The sequence below is a fragment of the Poromitra crassiceps genome, assembly GCF_964638095.1.
Source record: "Poromitra crassiceps genome assembly, chromosome: 7".
NCBI classification, from domain to species: Eukaryota; Metazoa; Chordata; class Actinopteri; order Beryciformes; family Melamphaidae; genus Poromitra; species Poromitra crassiceps.
Window position 1 is genome coordinate 12506072 of NC_139628.1, and position 19214 is coordinate 12525285.

At 43.4% G+C, this 19214-nt stretch overlaps 1 protein-coding gene across 1 annotated transcript; it reads right to left on the reverse strand.

Annotated features, from left to right (window-relative positions):
• Positions 1-351: 351 nt before the first annotated feature.
• LOC310779411 (extracellular calcium-sensing receptor-like) lies at positions 352-13472 on the reverse strand (the record flags this gene model as incomplete). Its single annotated transcript, XM_083639946.1, has 6 exons — positions 352-1265; positions 9093-9216; positions 9356-9583; positions 9691-10488; positions 10767-11014; positions 13337-13472. The coding sequence occupies 6 exons, from the start codon at positions 13470-13472 to the stop codon at positions 352-354; spliced, it is 2448 nt and encodes an 815-aa protein (XP_083496072.1).
• Between the last annotated feature and the right edge of the window lie 5742 nt (positions 13473-19214).

The window sequence follows — 19214 nt, forward strand, 5'->3', positions numbered from 1 at the left end:
AGTTTTTCACAACAAAACTCAGATTTCTTAAAGTCCCAGGCGTCTCTAGCTTAGAAAATAGCATTGCTGACAAGGAGGAGTTTGCAATAAAAGCTGGCCTCCATTTTTAGCCACAGGGGGGCAGTGTACTGTATCAATGATTGGGATTAATAATAACTTTATAATAATAACGTTATTTGTATAATACTTTTCAAAACAACTAGGCATCTCGCACGCTCGATTCCTGGGCTCACCAATATCAATGACAGTAAGCACAGCTAATTATAATAGTACCCTATTGCGTTCATGAATTAAATGTGTTTTTATTGAAACAAGTTATTGTCAATCTACTATGCTTATTATATTCACTCGTCATGATGATTTTGATGGCATTTTACCCATCATGTTCTTTTTTGTATTCTTTTCTGGCTTCAATAAGATTATGTAACATTTTGGAATAAAAATACAGATTAGCAGTGCAAAACTGGAGGCCAGAATTGCAAATATCTCCACAGCAACACTGAACTTCCCTGGAGAGCTGACATACGCAGGGATAAAGGTGATCCAGACCGCACAGAATATCAGCATGCTGAAGGTGATGAATTTGGCTTCATTGAAATTATCGGGAAGTTTCCGAGCCAAAAAAGCCAGAAAGAAACATAACATAGCCAGGACTCCTATATAGCCCAACACAGCCCAGAAGCCTACAGCTGAGCCTAATGCACATTCTAAGATGAGTTTGTCTTTAAAATGTTTAAAATTCTTAAAAGGAAAAGGAGGAGAGATAGTTAGCCAAAGTATGCAAATCAGGACCTGTATGAGAGTGAAAGCCACAACACTGAGTCTCTGCTGAGCAGGGCCAAACCATTTCATGATATTACTCCCTGGAAGTGTAGCCCTGAAGGCCAGTAACACCACTATAGTTTTCCCCAGAACACAAGACATGCATAGGACAAAGGTGATCCCAAATGCTGTGTGTCGCAGCATGCAGGACCACTCAGAGGGCCGGCCGATGAAGGTCAGAGAACACAGGAAACACAGGGACAGGGAGAAGAGCAGCAGGAAGCTCAGCTCAGAGTTGTTGGCCTTGACTATGGGGCTGTTCCTGTATCTGAAGAAGATGAAAGCCACCATAGCAGTCATGCCAGTTCCTAACAGGGACGCCGCCGCGAGCAGTGCTCCCATAATCTCTTCATATGATAGAAACTCTGTGTCCTTCTTTTCACAGTCATCTCTTTTCTCGTTTGACCAGAATTCAGGATGGCATCGCTCACAGGTGATGGAATCTACAAGTTAAAATCAAAACAGATATTAGATTTCCTGACTAGCTCCCTTATTTCCCCACAGTGGTGGCAGCAGGCCAGGTCGGCGTCAATTTTGTTTGCTTTTTATTTTATTTTATTATTAGTCTTAGCCCCCTGTCAAATGTCCTTAGTTTTCATCATATTTAGTCAACCTCATCCTGTTGTTATTTAGTCAAGTTTTAGTCGACTAAAAGTCTGAGTATTATAGTCTTATCTTAGTCAAAGAAAACCATAGCTATTGTTTCTTTAGAATTTCCAAGTTCAATGGAAAGATCGATTCATCTGTTATCATGGAATGGTATTTGGGTCCACTCACTATGCCGACAACCTGCAAAGCCGACAGCCCGGTAGGGTTAGGGGTTAGGGGTTAGGCGTTAGGGCTGGAGCCCACCGTGCTGGAGCCGTGCAGGAGCTAAAGCAAGTCCACCGACATGCTGCACCGCTCAGCTGGATCTGCTTGTGGGCTCTGCATTGCGGGTTGTCGGCATATAGACGCAGCACCATGGTAAACGTTTGTTACTGTTAATGCTAGAAGCACTGGCCGTGACACTTTTTTTTTCCAATATTTTATTTTCACCTTTTTTGAACAACATACGTACAAGACAAACTCACAAGCTCAAGACACAAAAAAACGAATGAAAAAAAAATATGATCGACATTCAGTATTACGTCGTGCTACGAGTCGCGTAAGGTGCTTATATGCATGTAAGAGGGGACAGTGGGTCCATGAGAAACCAGCCAGGCGAATCACCCGTCCCCCCCAACCTCAACGAGGTAGGCTAGAAACAGGTCCCGAATAGCAGAGAATTTCTTAAGTGAGTTGGACCTCAGGAACTGAAGTCTCTCCATCTGTATAACAGAGGTCAAATCCAATTGAACGGAGGGTGAAGAGGGGGACTTCCATTCCTTCTTGATGAGTTTCAGTTGTCCCCTGTGTCAGAGACTGTTGCACAGCTGTAGGGAAGTTCAGAGAAGACTCAGAGCAGCCGAAGATGGTGAGTTCTGCCTCCGGCTGAAGGGTTATTTTGTAGGCCTTGACACCTTTCGCACAGTGGTGATACAGTAAGGAAGATCTTGTGTAATTTCTGCTTAGTAGTGGAGAAGGCTCAGTCACTGGTATACTTTTATATATAAGGCATTACTTGGTCTACTGCCTTCCTACATTTGTGCCTTAATTGCACAGAGAAGTGCTGGTCCTCACTCCCTCCGTTCTCAAGATTACTTGTTGCTTTCTGTTCCATATGCTCGTACTGAATTGGGTAAAAAGGCTTTTGTCCACTCTGCACCTTTAGCATGGAATATGCTGCAGAATGATTGGAAACTAACAGGGTTAATTTCTTTGAACGCCTTTAAATCCAAATTGAGTGTACTTGTGGCCGATTCCACTACATGTGCTTGTTTTTCATGATCTGCTTGAAAAGTCAATACGTTATGTTGTTTGTTTTATCTGTGAAATTTTTGTAACTGTAACTTTTGTACTTGCTGCTGCCTATCTTGGCCAGGTCTCCCTTGAAAAAGAGGTTCTTAATCTCAATGGGATTTTCCTGGTTAAATAAAGGTTAAATAAAAAAATAAAAATAAAAAAGACGGTGAGCGACTTTAAATTGGATCAGCTGGTGTCTGCTATTAACTGAGTAGAGTTGTACAACCGACAGACTCCTTCCCATATAATGTCAGATAAATCAGTACAGAGTTCCTCCTGCCATGCTTCTCTAATCCTCTCAGTAGAGGCCATGGTACAGTCATTAAACAGACACACAAATCTAGAGATGAGGTGGAGTGAGGAGGGCCTAGCAAAACATCGAAAAAAGCAGGTTCATTTGGGAGGGCTTCAAAGGTATGAATCTTCGATCGAACATAATTTCTGATTTGCAGGAATTTGAGCCAGTTCCTGCCAGGCAATTCAAACTTCCTTTTCAGAAGATCAAAGGATGCACAATTACAATTATATATTTAGCTCCGGGTCTAGTAGTTTGAAAAAATTTAACAAGGAACAAGGGATGAGGAGGACAGGGAAGGCATGAAGAGGAAATAAGGATAAGAGGAAAAATATGAAGCACTAAGCAAAATGTATGAGAAAAGGTAAAGTGATAATAGCATCATTGAGGATGAGGAAGAAATGAGAAGAGAAATGATGAAGGAGGACAATACTTTTTTTAATAAAAAAATAAAAAAATAAAATCTGAATTTTTCTGCAACTCCGCAATTTTTGCCAGTTCCCGCAACTTTACCTCAAAAATTCACATAAAATGTCACAAATTGCATTGCAAATTTTGAGAAAAGCCGCTGCAAAATCGAACATTTATGATCGCAATAATCACAAAAAAACTGGAGGAGAAATCCTGGAGGGACTGGCTGTTGGCCTTGATGAGTTATAACTTTAAAGTGTAACTAACCCCCAAAACACTTTTTTTCAGCTTTTAACCAATATATATGACTTTGGGGGTGGTGTGTGAAGAATGCTGCTCAAAATTTTCACATTTGAGACCAAACTGTTGCCATTTTACCATTTGTATCATTTTTCAGCAGCGTAACTGGCATAAGTGCCCTCTATGGGTGGAACTACTGCTTTTTTTTGTGCCCTAAAATGAATGGGATATTTGATACGTCGTGATGTCACGATGAACCAAAGACTATGGGATTTCAAGATAGTTACTCCCCTACTCCCCCTACCCTTTCGGCTCCTCACAACTCCTATGGTGCTACAATACACACAGCTCATTGGCTGTTTGTGTCACTTGACCTGTTAACACTAGAACCGCCACTGTGGTCAGTGGGACCGTTTTGATATTTTCAATGTAACTCTATTTCAATAAAAGATATGACCCTGCCTGTCCATGACTTTTCCTAAATATGTGTTTTTTACTATCTATCTACGTTTTAAAGTTGTGTCATGAAAGGCAAGAGAGTAATAATAATTTAATCCTTGGAGCGCCATCGCGGTCACAGCTATAGACCAGTGCAGTTTGTGAATGGAGAGTGTAGCCTATAGCGCAGCCAGTGCACTTGTCTCTCTCTCTCTCTCTCCCCCCCTCTGCCTGCAGCGCACGGAACATTTCCCCTCTCTCTCGTCCTTTCTTTCTCTGTCGCTTGACTTTCGACGGGGAGGACTCGGAGAAGGCATGGTGAAGTGACACTCACCTCGCTCCGACTATAGCAGGCTACTCAGCTACTGCAGCCTCACTGACGCTGTGCCCCTGTCTGTGAAAAGCGTCCTGTCCAGTCGCACCTTCGCAAACAGATGCGGGATTCCCGCAATCCTGTATCCAATCTCAGACACTGATTGAGCAGAAAAATCGCACACCAGCTATTTCTGTCTGTGTTTGTTTGTTGTTGAGCGCCCCATGCAGGAGGCTGTTTCGCCAGCCGGGGTCTGGGAGGAGGGAGGGAGGGGGAGAATGCAGCCTGCAGCTCTGCGCTGAGAGGAAAACTTTTGCACAACTTTTAACAAGAATCACGAAAAGCCCCCAAACGAAAATTAAAAACGGATTTCATGGCGCGGTATATCGCAAGTTGGACGTGGGAATGACGTGGAGAAATCTCGCATTGTGTTACCCCAGAGCGGGGGGTTTGTCCTATTGTGCGGTGTGCTGCGGTAACGAGCCTCGTGTCACTATGCTCTTTTAGCGATAGATACAGACGCCACATACACATTATATGCAGAAAAATAATAAAATTTCTAGTTCGCCACTGAATTACCAAATTGATATAACTTTCAACCATTTTGAGCAACGCTGTTTCCATACAGGCCACCAGCGTTGGCTAGTTGTTGATATTTATAAAGATATTGCAGCTCTCATATAAATTATTTTCGAGACGGTGGGCAAACTGTAATGGCGTCGATTTCCGAAAAAAAAAATCCTGAGCTGAGCACAGCCAAAGAGTATAGTATAGACAATATGTAATTTCTTGTTTTTTTTCCATAGGTTTTTTCAAATCACCGTTTTGTTACATATCTTTGGGGTAAGTCCCCCTTTAAGCTCCTGCAGTTTGTTACCAACTATATGTAAACTAACAGCCACTTTAACAGAGAGTTCCCCAAACTTTTGAGTAGCCAGTCAGATTGAAAAAGTAGCCAGCTCATGTTCACGGCGTTTGTTCCAGTGGTCCTTTTCCCAATTAATAAACAAACCTCAAATATGTATCCATGAGTGTGACAATTGAAATAATACAAATAAACATTCTTATAAAGGCCCAATGCTCAATTTAATTATAAATAAAACAATATCCATATTGCAAAACACAGGCAATGTATATTTTTAAGAACAAAGAAAATACTAATAACTATGTTTCCCACAGGATTTGGAGAGATTGTGGTGGGTAGACCTTGCTTGGACCCTCTTGTGGGGTTCGGGGGGCCATGCCCCCTGTAAGAAAAATTTGTACATTTTAAACTAAAATGCATGAATCTGGTTCACTTTGAGAACCAATTTAAGAGGCTAGATCAGGGGTGGGCAATTATTTTTCATGGGGGCCACATGAGAAACCCAGATTGTTGCTGGGGGCCGAACAAATATTGTCATGCCGTAACCCAGGAACTTTGATGATAGAGAGGACCACAAAAAAATGTCCTCGATACCAGAGGGCCAGATTTTGCTGTGGGTTAGGGGCCAAACGGCGCCGGCGCGGAAAAATTTTAGGCATTTGAAGTCAGGTTTAGAGGAATAACTCATTTTAAATTAACAGTTGTGATGTCATTATTCAGTCTTAAACACCAATATTTGATCCTTTTCTCCCTCACTCCTATGTCACCACTTGCTCTCCCTGCAGGGCTTGAAATTAACTTTTTTGACCACCTGCCAATATGGCTGCTAGAAGTTGCCAGCCAATTAGAATTTCCACTAGCCAAAATGTTTTTCTAGAAATAAACCAGAATATGAGTGGGTTAATTTAAGCATAAGTATCAGTAAGTGGCCCGGGATTCTCAAAGCCTGTGTTGAGGGTCACACAAGAACAAAAATGCACTCTTGAAGCTAAATAAATCCAAAACCAACAAGTTAATTATTTACAGTTTTACTTCATTGTAGAACAGTCATTTCACACATGAGATTACTTTTAGCCTTTTAGTCATAAAGATTATTGAAAGATATTCCATATTCCAGACTGAAATGTTATAACAGAAGTGGAGTATTGGCCAGAATTACATGAACATTTGGACACTTATTCAGCGGGTATCTTGTATGTGTCGTTCAGGTGCACTGTATTAAAAAAATAAAAAAATTACAGTGTATAAGGAACCGGTAGGCCAGAGGCCAGTAGGCGGAGAAATAGCCAGCTGCCGGGGCTTGGGGAACTCCCTGCTTTAACATGAGCTATCAAACTAGTGTTACAGACATCAAGGGAGCTATCGGTAGCTATTAACTGAGAGAAGAAGCATTTTTTGAGCCGCTGTTAAGTGATTTATTTGTTCTCTAAAAACAGGGCCGGTTCCAGAACAAGATGACTAGGGATGCATCCTAGATAGGAAGGGGTGGACATGCACGGTAGAGAGCTGCAAACCCGAGGGTACCCTCACGGGCCCCTCGGGCCGACCAAAACGGGCCGAGGCCGGGCTTGTTTTTTATTTATTTTTAATTAATATGTCCGGGCCGGGTCGGGGTCGGGCCGTTTCAATAATTCAATTACCCGTAAATTCCGGACTATAAGCCGCACCGGTGTATAAGCCGCACCTGCAAAGTTGACTATTTTTTTCTTATATAAGCCGCACCGGACTATAAGCCGCGGGTGTTTTAATGTTTTTTTTTTTTTTTTTTTTTTTTTTTTGTGTGTTTTAATGTTTAATTACCATATGTAAGGGTTCATGCACAGAGGGGATTGTCGGGAAAGAGATGGCTGTTTGAGGAAGCTCCCATTTATTAACATTTCAACAAAACAACATAACACAACACCACCTGTGTTGTTATTTACAGTGCACACAGTGTCATACAGTGTCATACAGTGTCATACAGTGTGGTGAAAAGAGGGCAAGAGAGGAAATTAAAACAGAAGTGGATTTATAGTTAGAAAGAGTGCTAAAAAAGAGAGATTTTTTTTTTTTTTTTTTTTTTTTTTAATCCATAGATAAGCCGCACCGTTATATAAGCCGCAGGGGCCAAAAAAGCCCAAAAAACGGGAAAAAAGGTGCGGCTTATAGTCCGGAATTTACGGTAAATAATGTTGTATTAGCGGTCTCGCTTGATTTGACACAGCAGAGCACAGTCAGACAAAGAGGAGGAGTGCACAGACACTCCCCCAGCCACACAGTCACACACAGACCCTCACGTGACGTTAGTAGCTGTAGACAGCTCCCGAAGAGAGATAGAGAGAAAAAACAAGCCGTTTGTGCCGTGTCCGTCCATGTACAGTGAGCGGACAGCTCCCGAACACAGAGAGAGAGAGAGTCAAATAGAGAGACAGACAGAGAGAGGCTGCGCAGGACGGCCGCACGGCGACGCAGCACGCGGAACAGAGAGGGAGAGAGATGTGTCATTATATCGTAATATTGGCTTCGGGCCTCGCCATGGGCTCGGGCCAATCAATTTTATAACTCCTCCGGGCCGGACCGGGCACGGGTCTGCATGTCACGGGCCGGGGAGGGCTCGGGCAGAAATTTCAGGCCCGCGCAGCTCTCTAATGCACGGGCTGACCCGCAAAAGATTGACATGTTATTTTACTACAAATAATGCATTTTACCATCATTTCAAGTATACCAGCCAAGCAAGAATATGTCTAGTGATTCAAGTGCTTTACTGAAATATTTGGACCATATAATGATAATATAATTATCTCAACCTTAAAAGGTTACATGTAGGTGCCAAAAAGCCATAAATTCACATCAAAGAACAAAGAAAAACAACAATTATAATTCAAGTTTAAAATGTAAGTGTGCAGCTGCAGAATTTATACAAAAAAAAAAAAAGTACCACTCTTTTCAACTATTTTTGAGAGAACATAAAGTTGTGGTGCTAGGCCAAGTGTGATCATCTTTGTCATGCAAGGAATACTGTATATTTGACTATAAGGATGGAGAATGTACACTACCTATTGATGTAATTAATTGATTCAGAATTTTACACCAAATTAATGCTTGCAGGGGCGGACTGGGATCATAATTCAGGCCAGGCATTAGATACCAAGCTGGCCAGGCCGATACGGGCCGACATGCATGCGGCGAAAAATTTGGGCCGTCTGAAGCCCAATTTGGGCTGTTTGAAGCCCAATTTGTGCCGTTTTAAGCCCAATTTGGGCCGTTTGAAGCCCAATTTGGGTCGTTTGAAGCCCAATTTGGGCCGTTTGAAGCCCAATTTGGGCCGTTTGAAACCCATTTTACATTGAGATGCACCCACTTTAACCCTAAAGTGTAATTATTACTTCAGACTAACTAATAAAGTAATAAAACCACTAGTAAACCAGTAGGCGGCGCCTGGCCTGCTGTTCAGTGAGTCTTTTTTTTTGCAGGCCAGGCCAGGCCAGGTCAGGCCAGGACAGGCCAGGCCACCGGGCATTTGCCCAACGTGCCCGATTATGCAGTCCGCGCCTGTATGCTTGGATAGGTTCCAGCCTCCTGACCGTGAAACCCTGAATAATAACTAATTAGTTGTTCGTTATCTACAACTAATTTATACGTTGTTGCTACTCAGCCATGTTCTATAAATCAGAACAAGACTTCACAGTACTCCCAAATTTCATATTCAAATGCACTGATGATTAACTACATTTTTACCTTGAAGTGTATAAACATCTAAATACTGCTATTATATTTGAATATTTATTTGCTGATATTGAATTTACAGGCGTTATCCTCTGATCCATTAAATAATGCTAGAGTACCTGTGGTGTTGCTGACTTCTCCCTCTGCACATGGTATACAGTCATAGCAGCAGACCGGCTTTCCTCTCTGGAGGACTTTACGGGTTCCTGGGGGACAGCTCTCACTGCACACTGACACAGGCACCTGCATGAACAAAAAGCAGTATGAGATACACTTTGATATGCTGTTGTCTTTACAAGTCACCATTTGGAATTCTGATCAAATCGACATTAGAATGCAATAATCTCCTAAGAATCCATGAATGATCATATATGGTATTAACCTGCTCTGAGTTCTGTGCCCAAATTAAGAACTTAGTGTGCAGATTTAGCTGTTTTTCTGCAGGTAAAGATGGGTCATAAAGACCAACGGTGACAAACTCCACACTGCCATTTTCGTCCGGCTGCCAGTTTATGATTTCATACTTTGCTGCTGGGTCTCCGTTCTCATCAAAGTAAACGTCCTCCCCCTCCTTTGTCTTGAACTGAACCTTTTTTATGTGCTGCAAAATCTGAGTGGGTAGATAATACTTTACTTATTCCATTCAATTTAAACCACCTCATTCTTGCTCTGCAGAATGATGGACATGCAACAATGTAATAAACAATACCAACTCACTGTGAATGGATCTGGCTGTACCTTATTGCTACATATTTCTTTACAGCCAAGAATACTATGTAGAGCGTGAGCCACAGCATACACTCCTTTGTAGATATTGGCAAAGTAGGGCATGTTTGACATATCAGTGAAAATGTGCTGCTGCCCAGACAGATCTTCAGACCCAGTACAGTATCTCTGATTCCCCTCTGAGCCCTTCATCTGCTTGAACCTACAATCAAAGATTGTCTCCCAGAATTCTGTGAACAATTCATTATCAGTAGATGAATTGAGTGACTTTAAATCCACGATGAACTCTCTCATGCCTGTGACATGGGCCTTGGGGATGGTCAGCCCTATAGCACCATCCAGGATGTGGTGTCCATTCATAGTTGCAAAGGAGGGGGTAATGATCCAGGCCTCAGTGCCGACCCACTGGTACCCAGTCAGGTTGTGGTTGGCCATCTCATGTATTATTATTTCCAAATCCTCGGAGTTGAGGAAAGTGACAATAACCTGGGAAGTGGAAACTTTGATCATGTCAATTATTGCCTGTATTTTTTCTGGTGGATCTGTTCTAAAGACGGATACAGAGTACTCTAGACAGATGCCCAGCTTTTGGGCCGTCTCTGTGAATATGGCCATGCCTTTGTTGCCATAATCAGTATTGCTCCTAATTGCCCCGACCCAAGTCCAGTCAAAGTGCTTGACCAACTGGGCCAGAGCTCTGCCCTGGTAGAAGTCACTGGGTATTGTTCTGAGGAAGGATGGGTACCGGACTTTGTCACTGAGACAAGCACAGGTGGCCCAGTGGCTGATCTAGGGAGTAGAAAGGAATGAGATTCACAAGATGAGGATGCAAATTCTAAAACAATGTACAAAAAACTCAGTGCACAATAGCATTAATTATCTTAAAACTGCCTTTACTGTGAGCAGTCGGACAAATTGCAGAATCATATTTATTGAATTATTGAGGAAATAAAATGAAATGAATTGATCTTTGGCCAAGGTCCATTACAGTACATGATTATACATTAGGTGAAGGGGGGGGAACTACCCACCAATGGGACGTGAAAAGGTCCAATGACAGTGGATACAGCCATGGAAGGAGAGGAGGAGTCCGGTCCTATAATGGCCAGCACTTGGGCCGGTCTGGTGCAGGGTGCCTTGGAGGCTGTGGATATATCCTCATTACCATTAGCCATGGCCAGTGCCACCCTTATTCCCCTTGCACTGTTGCTACATCCATCATATATCGTGTAGCCCAGAAAGATGCCAGGCAGCAAGTCTGTGCTGTTGTTAATCTCCTCAATGGCAAAGAGCATAGCCTGAGCAACCTGGAAACCTGAGAAAACCAGGCTTGACACAAGCAGTTATACATTGTTGGTGTTACTGTATACCCAGTATGTCCTTGAAATGAAACAAAATTAAAAGTGAAACAATATCAGTAAAGATTTCTTATTTCACAACTCAGTGGGATAACCTTTTTTCATACATTTTATATATCTACCCAGCTCTTCTAATCTTCTATCTTACTTATGTCAAGCAGCTTGCTACAGTGTGATTTACCTTGTGCACTGCAGTGGTGGTGGTCTGTACATGTAGGTGTCATGTCTGTCTTTCCAGCTGCTGTGGAAAGGGAAGAGTCCACCCAAAATAATGTCTCCATTCTTAGACAGCTGGGGGATCTCCGGCTCACCTATCTGCCGACACACCGGCTCCTCAGCCCCAGAGAGAGATGCCACCAGTAGCAACTGCAGAAGGGCCCAACCCTGCTCTGGCCACCTTTGGGTGGACATCATACTAAAGACTGTTTACACACCAAGAGCGATGCAAATACACAGCACGAAAATGCAATGCAAATTTTGACCCACCTGTCAATCACAGCAACAGATGTGTTCACGTTGGAAGTGAATTTCTGACAAATTTACCCTTGTCTGGGGAAAAAAGAAACATTCACTGATATAGGTTCAAAAAATCTTATTGACGGGCAACAATTAATCGCACTATGAAAAAACCAACAGCGCGTGTGTAAGGACCTTAAGAGAGAAACTGCAGGGCAGCAGCAGGTGCACCCTAAAAGGAGCAGAGCAGAGCTTGCATCTGTATTTATAGATATTAAAGAATCACACATAGTAATGTACAGTGACGTTAGGGTTCCACAGGGAGGACAGGACAGAGGAGGGAGGTGCAAAACTGGAAAGTTCTTAATGGGTTTTGGCTGGATCTTTTGATTTGTAGCCTATTCAGTCACATAACATTGTGGTGTTTTTCCATTCTATTTGAACATCTGATTTGCAGTAGGCTACTTAAAAATAATGTGGGGTGAAGGAGCGGTAAAGACTTTAAAATTATATTTTAAACGAAACTAAACCCCCAGAGTCAACGTCTCATCTTGGGTTGGGGGGCGGGGCTTAGGACGTGGCCTTTTTCACCCCGCTCTGTCCCCGCCCTCACAACTCACAAGTCCCCACCACAGTCACATGTAGCGGAGGATCCTCTCACATGTAGCAGAGGACACTCTCCGCCAGTGCTGTGGGTTTCATAATAACGCCTCATGGTGGCTTCGACATGGCCTGTAGCTTGGAGGGGATTCAACAAGGACGTTGGACTGAGTGGTTGGTTCTGGAAATATGTGTCCGTTTTATTCCAGCTCCTTGGTCATTACATTACAACTATGAACTAGTAGTTAGCTAGCGCTAGCTGCATTAGCAACATGGTCATATTGTGTCTAACTCTAAACTGTCTAAACAGCACAATAGTTATAACCACCCGACTCAATCACTGACTATAGGTCAACTGTAAAACGTTACATCTGGAGACCCTTTTCACAGCAACCTTTGGTGATAAATCAGGAAGTCAACGCAACATCAACACGGTTGGTTGCTCTGAAAAGGGCCACCAAGTTGTGGTTGCTTTGGTGCTGTGAGGGGCGGTCTTGATGAACATGAACCGAAGATCAGCCTCTTGGCAGACCCAACTGCGAAAGTGGGTTTCAACCCCTAGAGGGCACTCTTACTGCATGACAATTATAGTGTAGAATTCTTGAGTGTAAAACAGTTTACTTACTGTGGAGATTTTGCCCAGAATCCTTCAGCAACACCACTCAAAAGCCATACTTTGGTTTAAAGCTGGGAGGAGTAGAGAAAGTGGCAGCAAGCAAGCTCAAAGTCAAGTAGAATACAAAAGTGGAAAAAGGAGCTTACTGGTAACTTTTTTGCGAGAAATTTAATCCATAAGTGTTGGTACACAGGTAACCACAGGTTTACATACAATGTACAACTTCATACACAATAAGAGACACGGGCAGGAAAACGCAACGCGTTTCAACCTCACTGGGTCTTCATCAGGCTATGGCAGCTGAGCGTTGGCTACCGCTCCTATAATAAAGGGGCATACGTGGCAAACAGGTAAGGTGACGTGGCATACGGAAGGTAAGTCTGACGCAGCAGTGACGTAAAAATGTAGAAAACAAAAATAGACTACCAGGTCATAGAAATATAGGGGGGAAAACAAGGCAAATGGAAATGCATAGTACATGTCTAAACACTAATAAATATTGACACGCTGGGAACAAAGAATAATAAGTAGGCCTATAAATAAGTATAGGGGAGAAACATAATAAAAATAATTATATATTATTTTGATTATGTTTCCCCGGCCTCACCCAGCCCACATTCTCGGAGCCCACAGTAAAGCACAGGGTTGAGCATCACATCGCCACCGAGGGCCGGCCCGTCTACGCCAGGGCCAGGTGCCTTAACCCCGCCAAGCTGGCTGTCGCCAAGGCGGAGTTTGCACATATGGAACGGATGGGCATCATTCACCGCTCGGACAGTCCCTGGGCATCCCCGCTACACATCGTCGCCAAGGTGGGTGGCGGATGGCGCCCGTGCGGTGACTACCGCCGCCTTAACGATGCGACCATGGCTGACCGCTACCCGGTCTCACATATCCAGGACTTTTCGGCACATCTGTCGGGTAGCCGTGTCTTTTCTAAAGTGGACCTGGTGCGCAGAAATCATCAGGTGCCCGTGCATGCACCGGACCTCGCCAAAACAGCAGTGATCATGCCGTTCGGGCTGTTTGAGTTTCTCCGCATGCCATTTGGTCTCAAAAATGCCACCCAGTCTTTCCAGCGCCTAATGGACTCAGTGTGCCGTGAGCTTCCGTTCGTTTTCGTCTACTTGGACGATATACTTATCGCCAGCAGCACTTGACGAGCACCTGTCTCATCTCCAGACCCTCTTTATGAGGCTCAGCCAGCACGGACTGATAGTGAATCCAGCAAATATGTGTGAGATCTTACTTTATTATATTAAACGTTACAATTGCAAACCGTATAACTGAGTTATTTAGGCCTACTTATTGCACAGGCATATGACTTGTATTTTTCCTTGTCATTCTAAATTTCATCACCTTGTTTCCTCTGATTAATATTTAAATTCAAATACATGTCATTCTTGTGTTACAATTGAGCTGAATTAGTTCACTGTAAATGACCCTTTATATCACCCTTGATCAATTCTCTGTCTATAGGCTACATACGTGCACTGCCAAGAGTAGCGGCAGTGTTATAAACCATAGATATGACTATATTAAAAACATAAACACACTGGCGTCTTTCATGCAGGCTAGCAAGCGTAACTGCTGTCTGTCTGAGTCTGACCCACTGAGTCTGACGGTCTGACCACAGACTGTAGAAGATCTAGCCCAGGGGTGCCCAAATTCTTTCCCATGAAGGGCCAAAACTCAATCTGGGTGGAGGGCCGAGGGCCAAAAATAAATGTTGTGGAATTACATTCAAATGTATTGTGTTTTATAGAAAATTTACATTCTAAATCTAAAATAACATTTCAATATAATAATCTACTTTTTATCTGTTTGGTAATTGTAATAATTTGCAATTGGTTATATATATAAAAAAAAAACATCTGCATTTGTGGGGAGCTTAAACATTTAATCAGTAAACACCCCGTTAAAAACAGTTGTATTTTCCACCTTTGTAATCAAGAGAGAAATTTGACTTAATTCACAACTTGAAAAATCCTCAAGGTACTTTGAAAATCAGCTTTATTGTCCATCTTTTGTAAACAATTTGCCATGACAATTTGACAAAAACATGCTATACCCTGGTTGCTAATGTGGTTCCTCCTCTGGTCGTTAACTCATTCAGTGCCAGCCACTTTTGGAGAACGGATGCTCCCAGTGCCAGAGTTTTCAGAGCGTTTTCAGTGATTTCTCGAGGCCCACAGAATATTGTGTGATATTACTATGTAAACACCGAACACGCACAAGAACGAGCTGGCTCTATTGTATCATCAGCAAAAAAAAGTTTATTGATACCATTTTCCGTTCTTTAGTTATGAGCCGGAGAAGATAGGTTGTTTTCAGCGTTTTCAGGCTTTTCAAATTATTAGCTGAGATAATCCGCCTTTTGTGAAATGCAGCATTTCAAGCACATTCACTGAGTCTGAAGATAATATTTTCTGATGTAGTGACGTAGTTGTTGTGTGATGCCCTGCGTGCACCACCCCCCTCCCCCCCTCCCCCCGTAAACTCCTCCCCACACTGCACACAGCCTCACGCAACCATTATATTTTCGGAGTGGTGCGTTTGTGTGCTGCTGTCGGCTCTCAGCGCCACAGCAGGGAAGAGCCAACCCGGATTGCTGAATGGTTTGGCGTCAGGGGCTGCTTTCCTGGCTGCTAATCGGTTGGATAAACTATACAGACAGACAGACAGACAGACAGGGACAGAGGGGCTCAGTTGTGAGCGCGGATTGACTCCTGTTCGGAGCCAATGTCAGCTCCCGCGACAGAGCAAATGGCTCTGGGAGCATGCATCGGGTTGTCTTTGATCCACGGCTTTTAGGCTGTTTCTCGGACCTGTCTCTAATCTGGACTGCACCGAGCAAGCACTGTCGCCACCTAATGAGTCCGTAAAATAGGTTATACACCTCCAATAGCTACTATAGTTGTACAGGAGCTGCGGAAGGCTTTGATCGACGTCCCACCGTCAAAAAACGCATTGGACGTCGAAGGACGTCCGTGGCATTCTACGTCACTATTTAATTGGACGTCGAAGGACGTCCATGGCATTCAATGAGTTAAGGGCGCCTGTTCAGAGGGAGGGGAACTGGTTGGAATAGCGTGAACCTCCCATGTGCTATGTCCTACCGGTGAAGCTTCCTCTGTCAGGTGAAAAGAAGCGGCTGGCTAACTGCCCATGTCTCGTAGGAAGCATGGAGCCAGTTTCGGCTCTCCCCAGATCGGCAGAGGGTGGAGTAGCAACCAGGATAAATAAATTAAGTTAGCACTAATGGGGGATAAAAAATGGGATAAAGAATCTGGGGGGGGAAAAAAAAAAAAAAAAAAAAAAATCCCAAATCCGTGGCGGGCCAAAGCAAACGGAGCTGGCCCACGGGCCCCAAATTGGTCAGCACTGATCTAGCCTAATGCAAGATAGCTAAGTGAATGTGTTTGGATGGAAGTTTGACGCTAGGCCAATCAGAGGCAGAGAGGGGCGGGTTATGCCTTCGCATAGCCTTCGCCATCAGAAAAAAAACACGGCACCAAGCCCCCAGGAATAGCGCTGGGCTGTGAAGCCATTTGAACATGGTGGCGAAGCTCTGTATTGCAAGTCACGTGACGCCATGCAGCCCAGAAAGGAACATTCCCATCCACTTGCATGGGGACTCCAGCAGCTGTTAAACCCAGGGGAATTTTTTCCGGGTGTCACTCAAAGTATAAAACGACTCTTTTAGTTATCAAATGATTTGTTATGGGGCATTTTTTCTTCAGAAGCCACTAAGAGCCGTATACGGGTGTATTTTCTTCTTTTAATACATCCATGGGTGGGATGGGTGGGAGACTTCATGGAATACGTCATGGCACACATGCGCACTTCGCCTTAGGCCGCATGGTCAGGAAGTAAAACCAGGAGGAAAACCCCCCCATGATGACTTAAGCCAAAACCACGCCCTGTGCCCGCCTACGCAGCAGTTAAGCGCCGGGATTGGCCAGGAGCAAGTCTTTTGTCTTCTTTTGACAGCTCGAATCTCCCACACCACAAACACTGCACGGCACGCAACTCAGCGATTTCATGAACCAACTGAATTGCTCTTGATAGCGGACATTGAAATGAATTATGGTCACATACCTTCCTTAGTGTATCAACGCTAATGAAAACGTAATACAAGCTTTTAACACATTTCCCACACCACAAACACCGCGCCCAGCCCAGCGATTTTATTAACCAAATTGCTCTTGATAGCGGACATTGAAAATAAATTACTGTAATATATTAACGCTAATGAAAACGTAACACAAGCTTTTAACACACAATCGATTTTTAAACATATTTATTTCAAAACATCATTGTAAAATTCAGGGCTTTAGCCAAAGCTTCAATAACAGAGCTCAGCTGACAGTTGAACTTGCAAAGGAAAAATATAAAAAATATAAAATTAAAAATACAATAGGCTACAGCACATAGGCCTAGCTTCTTCTTTTTTGGCACAGCTATTCATTCCCCCCAGTCCAGCCGTTTGTTACAAAAACATGCAATAATATAAAATCATAGATAAAAAGTTGAATCATACACAATCAATACAACAAAAAGTAAAGGGTTAACCTTCATAATGGCCAAGGACAGCATCTGTTATTCTGGCCTCATAATAAGCACTGAGGCGGGTGGTCAAAAAGTTAAATAACTGCGGTACATTGTATACTTTGGTGCGATGTAGGATTTTGTCTTTCAATATCCTCATTGCAGCTTTGCTGTAGTTGTTGGTGTTGTTGCGTTGAACAACTTGAATCATACTTGCATACTTGCTCCTGGCCAATCCCGGCGCTTGACTGCTGCGTAGGCGGGCACAGGGCGTGGTTTTGGCTATGTGGGTTTCGAAATAACACCTTCATGCGGCAGTGAGCAGCCTCCGTCCGAATGCATGGGTGGGCGTGGCTCGCCCCCTATCCAGTTCTTTTAATACACCCATGTGCGGCATGTGCGACAAGTAGTCTGGGCCATCCATGGTCTTCTTCTGCAATCGGACGTCGGATACGGGCAGGAGAGCTTTTTTAACAGAGTTAACTGGGTTGACTGGATCCAGGGCCCTTGTGGGCCCCTTCTCGCAGGTAACGGGGCACAACCAGGCACCCCTTGCCTTCTTTATTGAGCCCCTCCAACTCAAGAACCCCGTCCTTACACAGACGCAGGTCTGGAAACAGGGGCGGACTGGAACCATAATTCAGGCCGGGCATTAGATACGATGGTCTATAATCGCCTATGGAAAAGGCTATGGGGTTTTAGAATGTAGATTTCACTTAATGCATCAAATAAGGTCTGTGGTTAATAAAAGTTTATGCCAAGTTTACTAAACCTAACCTCTCCCACCCCCCACGCCTAACCCTAAGGTCGGCATTGCGGGTGGTCGGCATAGCGGGTGGACACCGCCCCCATCACTTAGGCTGTAGCCACATCCATCCATTGTCTGTATGTCTCCATCACTTAGGCCTAGAGATGTAAGGGTATGAAAATTTCACATCACGATTATCGTGACCAAAATTATGAAGGTTATCATTATCACAGTATTTGTAAAAAACAATTGCTGAACATTTTCAAAAAGTACTGAGAGACTCACTGAAATCATTTTGCAACGTTTTATATTGAAAACTCAGACCCAAAAAGGATTGATACACTCACTGAAATCATTTCTCCAAGGCTGCACGTTTGCATCTGGGAGACTGTTGCCAACTTTGTTTGATGATGGACAGTATCAACCATGTTTTTCAAAGCCCTGTAATCACGGTACCACGGTAATCACGGTACCACGGTTTTAATGATAATGAAAATTTGAAACGGTGCGGTTATCGTAAGGAATTTTATCATGTTAGTCGGTGAGTGACTTTAAATTGGATCAGCTGGTGTCTGTTGGACCACAGAAATACTCCTGTCCCATATAATTCAATAAGACAATTCAACACCAAGTTCCTCCTGCCATACCTCTCTAATCCTCTCAGTGGAGGCCCTGATACAGCCATCAAACAGATACACAAATCTAGAAATAATATGCCTGGAGTCAGGGGGACTCAACAAAACATAAAAAAAAGCATGTTCATTTGGGAGAACTTCAAAGTCACGAAACTTGGATCGAACATAATGTCTAACTTGAAGGTATCTGAGCCAATGCGTGCTGGGCAACTCAAATTTCCCCCTCAGAAGTTCAAAAGATGCGAAATGACCATCTATGTATAGGTCTCTAACGGAAACTAGCCCCTTCTCACTCCAGGCATGGTAGTTTCTGTCTGACCATAGAGCTAGAAAAGAACAATTAAAACAAATTGGTGTGTGGACAGAAACATCTGGTATACTCAGAACTCTCCTGACCTGGTTGAGCTGGTTCAGCTCAACATAATAACTTTATTTGTATAGTACTTTTCAAAACAACTAGGCATCTCGCGCGCTCGATTCCTGGGCTCACCAACATCAATGACAGTAAGCACAGCTAATTATAATAGTACCCTATTGCATTCATGAATTAA